General features: G+C 39.4%; 1 protein-coding gene across 1 annotated transcript; it reads right to left on the reverse strand.

The window, feature by feature from the left end:
- Positions 1 to 200: 200 nt before the first annotated feature.
- LOC134012855 (cystathionine gamma-lyase-like) lies at positions 201 to 6,834 on the reverse strand. Its single transcript, XM_062452503.1, has 12 exons — positions 6,515 to 6,834; positions 6,121 to 6,202; positions 5,935 to 6,030; positions 5,741 to 5,850; positions 5,184 to 5,318; positions 4,999 to 5,056; positions 4,827 to 4,904; positions 4,350 to 4,502; positions 3,640 to 3,761; positions 3,300 to 3,352; positions 2,894 to 3,032; positions 201 to 1,655 (listed from the first exon to the last, which is right to left on the reverse strand). Exons 1-12 carry the CDS (start codon positions 6,698 to 6,700, stop codon positions 1,641 to 1,643), a joined length of 1,227 nt encoding a protein of 408 aa, XP_062308487.1. The 5' UTR covers positions 6,701 to 6,834; the 3' UTR covers positions 201 to 1,640.
- Between the last annotated feature and the right edge of the window lie 984 nt (positions 6,835 to 7,818).

A 7,818-nucleotide genomic window follows, 5' to 3' on the forward strand; every position in this document is an offset into this window, starting at 1 on the left:
CTGACACATCTTCTCGATAGGGACACCTGCAGGTCAATTCATGTTAGGGCGACTTAATCGAGTGATTTAAGCAGGATTTATGGGATGGAGGGACGTCAAGTCCTCGAGACATTAGTCTCAACCCGAACAATGTAGAGATAAGGGAAACACAATTACTGGGTTTTCAAACTACATGGAGGAAATGAAAAAAGTAGACATGCGACTGCAAACTCTTTTTAATTGGTCTGGTCAGATGTACACACGTCAAAAGTGTAGCGTTAACAGCAAGCAGATACATAAGTGATGTAGATGTAAGAAGACTATAAAATGTGTGCTAAAAGTTCGTTTAGGTTAATTGGAACTTTGTTCATTGCTCTTAAGAACAATACATTTACCATCGCAATTATTTCAGCTATTTCCAAAAACATTTGCACACTATCAGAAAAAGAGAAACCATTAAACAAACGTAAGGACAAGCAAACTGCTTAAGATCTAAAGCAAGCCAACATTCTGGATTTTAAACTCAAACTTTGGGTTGTGTAAGTATTTGAAAGATTTATGAATGAATCTATGACATTTTGATCCCAATCATCAGGTTAAGTTTGCATTGCGATAATGTAACCCATTTACGGTTTTTACTATGTTCTACACACCTGGTGTCAAAGACTGTTCTCATAGGCACCATTAAGTTCATCAATGGGTTAGGGTTCAGCTATGTAGGTTAGGAGTAAATATTGTGTGATCTATTCAGTACCACAATCTGCGTTGTCTGTTTTCTGTATTTATCTTTCTCTCTTTTCTGGAATCATTGACATTAAGGTTACACTGACTACCATGAAGGCCTAACTAGCCTACATAAGCAAGACCTATTGTAACAACGTTGTAGTTATTTTTACACTACATTACAGTTGGGTGCTAAAATGATTACACAGGTGCAACTTGGTATGGGGAAGGCTGGGTATTCTAGGGTTTAGTGGATGTTAACATTGACCTTACGGCCTCTTTCCAACATCCACACCCCCTACACCCCTCCCCCATGCTGTGCCTTCTTATTACAGAAGTGTAACCACTGACATTTAAAAGTCTACAACTGACTCATCAGGTTGTTAGTCTCTAGTTCTTTCCCCGGTCATCTGACAGACATGAGTATTTAAATCCAGAATCAAATTTGCGATGCTAAATCATTAGTGGAGACGGACACATTTCTTTCACAGGGGTGATGATTCCCCCCCTTTCCCTTTACAAGGCATATGTTTGACATAGCAAGACAACAAGTTATATTCAATCAACACAGATATTCAGATAAAGTCTCTGGGGGAACAAATAAAACAAGACTTGATTATTTTGTGTTACGTTTCGCTCCAGAAATGTCTGTGTTAATTCAATATCATTCCCCATCACATTGCACCCATCAAAGCCCTCCTAACAAAATAACATAATGAACACACAAAATCAGAAAATGATAAATAAGATTAAAATTAAGTCCTTTAAGTATTCATTAACACCTGTTAATTTTAAATTATTTGGGAGATTTTCAAAGCAGGTTTTTCCCTGATGGCTGCATCCTTGTGCGCGTTGCATTGAGGTTTTACTTTGTGGTACCCTGGCCTCAGTTTTGCTGACATCAACTTCAAGCAGGAGTTTGAGGTGTCCATAATATTTTACTTCTTTGGATGCTGCACAAGGAAAAGAAACAAGAGTAAATCAAATGAAATCAGAAGGAGATTTTCGTTCTTGCATTTCCGCTGGACTGATGATTTAAAAATGGTGTCATGCCAGCGGCAGTGTGGCAGAGAAGGCTAAAACCAAGACCTACAATGGAAGGAAGAGCTATGTAAAGGCTTAATGTGTTCACATTTTTTAAATCCACAACAGTTTTTAATGATTAACCTACAATTTACCTCAGGAAGGACTTTTACTATACCCTGAGAGACAAGGGAAGGCAAATGTGATTTTCTGATCCAATGTCTGTCTCACCAAATGAAATTACGAGATGATGTATTTAGTGGCTTTGTCTGGCAATTTCCAACCCATAAGACTGACGAGGCTACAGGAAGCAAATAAAAGACCAAACTTCATTGAAACTGTTCAATGTTGAGAAAATGCTAAGATTGTACAAAGCTGTCATCAAACCAAAGGATGGACATTTTATCTAAAAGATATATGCAATCAAAGAATGGCAAAATCCTAGTCCATATTTACAACACAAGCCCGTCGGGCGGGAGGTGTGGAGAAATTTTCTGTAGCTTGTATGCAGTAAACCTTGTAAAAACACACACCACGCTGTTCCAGCCAAGCAGTCCAAGGACATTTTGGGAAAACAGAGTATAAAAAACAATTGCATTCTGAGGGTTAAAGTCCCTGTGATCCAAGCTTACATTACACATTCACAACACATGTTCTGTGAATGTCTTGATCAGGCACTCACTTGACAAGAAAGTCTTAATTAGTGTCTACTTCTTTATTGTCAGGACAGAAAACTGAGCTTTCTATGAACGAGCAGTTAGGATGAGATGCTCTTTCTTGACCTATTGATAACCTGCAAGTCACTATTTATAATAATAAAGTTCAAACTAGTTTTTGCTTAAACTAACTAAGTGAAATTAATATTTGAAAGACACTGAAAGAACACTGAAAGAAGAGCAGCCTAAAGAATATCTATTTTAAAACATGACTTGAGATTCGATATTAACAAAAATAGACAGCCTGCCAAGCCAGTGTCCAATATCCCCCAGCGGTGTCTAGTTTTGTGTGAGGATCAGAAGTTTCAAGAGCACAGAAGTCGAATTAAAAGAAATAATATTGAATTTCCTGTTTTCCCCCCCCATGCAGTCCCCATATCTTGCTGGGTTATCTTATATGAAGGAAATCTATTTCTATGGTGTCAGTGCAAGGACATTTGGGACAAACGTACAGCAGCATTCAGGGCTTGGTCCAAGTCCTCAATAATGTCATGCTCGTCCTCCAGCCCCACAGAAAGACGGACAAGAGTGTCACTGATCCCCAGGACAGCCCTCTCATTCTCTGGCACAGATGCATGGGTCATGATGGCTCTGTAAAAGGAAAAATATCTCTGATTAACAGGGGGCTTTTAAATATGCAATCTCTTAATCTCAGGTTTAAATAGGCTAAATGGATTTGGAAAGACACTGGAAATCATTTCTAAATGTTTGACAGCCGTGACTTGGTTCAATGTCTTGAGATCTGCTGTTTTCAATATTTGAAACCCTAAGCCATTCCAAAATGTTACATCAAATCAATGTTATTTGGATAACCCTTTTTACAAGCAATGTCACATTTGCCTACAGAACTGTACTTACGGATGCTCTGCCAAACTTTCATATCCCCCAAGGCTCTCGGCAAGTGCAAAGAGCTGGAAGTTAAACATACAAATGTATTACAAAATGTCAGCATTGTGCCAGCATTTTGCCATGCAAAAGCCAAACAAATGAAACAAGCATCATACTGTGTAGTTTGTCTCAGTTTCCTTCTGTAAATTCCTACAACTAACAAAAAGGTCTGACCAAATGTAATCCTGAAATTAGCCACAGTGCCTAGACAAAGCCTGTCACAAATGTTTACCTCCATTTTTGTCATTGGTGGGCCACAAAAAAAAAGAGAGAAGAAAATCATAAAAAATGCTTCAAGTCTGAAATGTACCTTAAGATTACTGAGGAAAGTGGTGGCATGCTCCAATTTGCCCTTGATGTAGAATGTGATCATGCCAGGGCAGCCTGTGCACTGCTTCTTCATTAGCTCATGCTGTGGGTGAGAGGGTAGACCTGGAGGTTCAAGTGTTAAACGGGTGAGTTCAAACAGAGACTATAAAAACCAGTCAGTCAACTATCAAATCCCTTAATTGCAGGGCGTAGACTACTCAACCATAAAGACGATGATGTGCATGCATAAGTTTATACCCCTGGAATCATCCGTGGACAATCCCATGCATTTCATAAGGGTTTTGTTATTATGATTACAACGTAATCAACTCTCTGTCACAATAATGTTCGAATAGTGTTAGCCTGGCATCACCAGACCAATCTGCAAATTAGTCTGGAACTTCTCAGTTCATTTTTGACATCCAAGGGGCGTTATCAAATGGCTCAGACCAAAATACCTCTCCGGTGACACCGTTGTAAAGAAAACGTTTTATTTGTGAAAGCACATTAGTCTTGTGTGAACAAGCTGCTTAAAAAGGAGGGGGGGTGTGATCTGTGCATAGGGCCTTGAGCCTGACAAACTAAATCCTCCAAAACACTCAACGAATCAAAAACATTTTCAGTCCCATTACTACGGTACATGTTACGATTTCACTATAGGAGAAATCATTGCTTTAGTACATAGATCCATCCATAACCTAACATTCTCACCTGGGAAAATGACTTTGTCCACCCGTGGGTCCTCCTCCAGGTACTGGGCCACTGCCAAGGCGTTTTTGAAGTGCTGTTTCATTCTGAGGTGAAGGGTTTTCAGCCCACGGTTGCACAAGTAGCAGTCAAAGGGAGATGGTACTGCTCCCAGAGCTAGGAAGACAAGTAACATTATTGCTAGTCCAGACATGACAACTGTATGTCACAATTATTGCCACCCTCAAGATTCAGGAGTAACAACATGTTCCCCGAACAAATTCGACATGATAAATGCACTCAACCACTGAGTGAAAAACACATTGCATACTTTACCAGAAGTTTATAATTGGTGGGTCAGAGAGTTGAGTAAGATCCCCACAAACAAACCAACATGTTTCGAAATTGGTTATGATGTGCCAGATTTGCCAATCAAATATTTTTGGGATATATCCCATGACCCATTTTATTATAAATTCTACTAGTAATCTGTTTACTCACCATTCTGTAGAAATCGCAGCCGTTCATACAGATCCTCCCTGTTCACTGAGACCAGTCCCATTACAACATCACTGTGCCCTGTAAATACAAGAAAAAGGTCAGGTCTGAATTGACCTAAAATCATCCCCGAGGCATATCCACATGCAAAGTGAGAGTCAATCCTATTACTTACCATTCATGTACTTGGTAGCTGAATACATACAAATGTCAGCATCCAGAGCCAAGGGGCGCTAGTGAGTAAAAAACAAAAACATTCAAGTATATTTGAGTTAATCGATGACTAGTCTCCACACAAACAGGAACCTGAATCAGGTATAAAGTGTTATTTGTTTAGGACTCAAATGTTGTAACACCTACCTGAAAGTATGCGGACATGAACGTATTGTCCACCACTACCACGGCATCCTTCTTGTGTTTATGGACTACCTCAGCACAGGCTTTGATATCCACCACTTTCATAGTGGGATTGGTTGGAGTTTCAATCCACACCAACTACATGAACATAAACACATAACATATTTATGAAAGTGATGTCCATTTGTCGTGATAGCTGAGTTTATTCATCACTATATCTTTTTGTTGCTAATATTCATTTGCAAAGTCTTTGCCGCTGATTTTGCAAGTGAATAGGTGAATGAAGGTGAGTTTCACCAGGAAGGGTGTTGACCTGACAGATCAAGTTAAACGTTATTGCACAATCCAATGAGTCATATGTGGGTTGAGTGGGCAAAGAAGTGTTAAATGAGCAGTTAGACAAAAGAAAAAGAGAACTGCTGTGTCAGCATGACACCTGTTCTGGAAAACAGGTTTATTGAACAAACAAATAGAATTGAACATCTGGTAATATTGTTCAGATTTAAATGAGAAAATATATCGGGATGTAGGCAAAAACACAGTTATTCAGTTCAACCCACCTTGGTATTAGGCTTCAGGGCAGCTTGAAGCAGCTCAATTTTTGTGAAATCAGCAAAGGAGACATCCAGACCAAGTTCTGCTGCAATCTTTCTGAAGTAACGGTTGGTACCTATAGACAAACACAAACTTTTTGCAACTTATCTTTATTCATTTTATGTATGACAGTTTTCTGGACACAAATCTGAAATCTTACCTCCATAGACATCGTTCATGCAGACGATACCATCTCCAGCTTTCAGCATGTGGGTGATGGTCATTGTCGCTGCAAGCCCCGAGGCAAGAGCAAGACCTGCAGGAAATGTTCATGTTGTGATAACTGGAAAACACTGCCCATCAGATAAATTCGTGTGGTGGTCTTGTGCGTTACACTACCACTTACAATGCTTCGCTCCATCCAGGGCGGCTACAGCTTTCTCCAGACAGTTTCTTGTTGGGTTTCCACTTCGACTGTACTCAAAGCCCTACAAAAACATAAACACATGTCCACTTGTGTTCTGCCAGGTTTGATTTGCATTCTCGCTGTTTAAAACAAGGAGCATACGCGCGCGTCTATCTAACAGCTCTGGTAATAAGTCGACGGACACCGGGATTAGTTGTGTAACTGTATCCTGCCGTAGGCTATCTTGTAGAGATGACATTCTACAAGCTGTACATGTTGTACAGTTCTTGTCATCCACGTTATTTTCCCACTGACATTATTGCTGCCCTTTTTTTGATCAACAAAAAGACGGTTTGTAGGGAAAGGTTGTATTTACCCACACACGATGACTTACCGCATGATTCCCTGGTCCATACTGCTTGAACGTGGTAGATAAGGAAATTGGTGGCACCACGGCCATAGATTTCCATTGCTCAGGTTCTTGTCCAACGTGGATCGCCTCTGTCGCGAATGATTTGAATCCTCTTCGGAATCCATCAAACAAGTTGTTTTGCTGATTTTCCTGGTATGTTGAAGCCATGTATTCTACACTCCAAACGTTTATCGTGAAATTACAGTAAGCCTATGTGTATGTAATTTTGATAGGGAAGTTCCTTTAAGAACTACGTATCATACCGAAATATCGTTTAGCCCAATGACTGTATCACGTCAACGGAGAATGGCACCGATTGGTGCTCCAACAGGGGCGTCTTGTCACACGTGATCATTATTTTCTCGTGGCTTTTTGGGGTCCTGGTTGTGTGTACTTTTGTCTCCGTGATAGTATGATGCAATCAAACGCTTTAGACCAATGGGAACCCTTCGTTGTCTCCGCATTCTGTACTTGAGTCTTCTTACCATTCGATTTTTATCAGAAAGCTTGATGTGTTGTTTATTAAAGTAGGTTATAAGTATAATGACAAATGTAGCCTACATGTTAAAACACTTAACAACGATATTGCCAATTGGTGTTCCTATTCGTTGCAGACATTTTTACTTTGTTTTATTATAATGAATAAAAAAAAAATAGTTTAGTTTTTCTTATTATTATTTTTATCTCATTATGTAAAGAACACAAATATACATTAGCATAAATTGTAAATAATAGAGGGGAAGTTTATTTCTGACCTGAAAACAGCCCCTTCTTAGACAAAAAGAATAGGTTACTAAAGTGCAACATCTCAATTGCAACAACAAAAGAACATCTCTAGGCTATAGCCGATTTATTTATGAATATGTTTTTGATAATAACATGTAAATTCCTTAACTCTCATAATTAGTTACTAGTAACTCATAACTAGAAACTAGTAAATGATACCTAGTCTCAATTACAGAAGTGTCTATAGAAACAACGACAGATTTTGTGGCAGCATCAATTGGTCCTTGGTGCAGACTTTGGCTACTGTAGCCGCAACAGGCGCTCGAACACAGTGGGGCAGACACACACATACTTATACTAAGTGTTGAGAGGCGATTCCAGTGCCTTTAGGCTAAGATTTGTATTCATGCGAATCGTTTACATGAGAATGTGCCAAGTAGGGCCTACATAACTACAAAAGCATGCAGGATGAGTAGAACGAAGCTTTATTTTCTCCTAATTTCCTTGTGCCCCCTTCTTCCCCTATATAGCATACTATTGATCCCCAGGTTCATGGGCTT

This window comes from Osmerus eperlanus, chromosome 26 (genome assembly GCF_963692335.1).
Source record: "Osmerus eperlanus chromosome 26, fOsmEpe2.1, whole genome shotgun sequence".
In the NCBI taxonomy this organism is placed as follows: Eukaryota; Metazoa; Chordata; class Actinopteri; order Osmeriformes; family Osmeridae; genus Osmerus; species Osmerus eperlanus.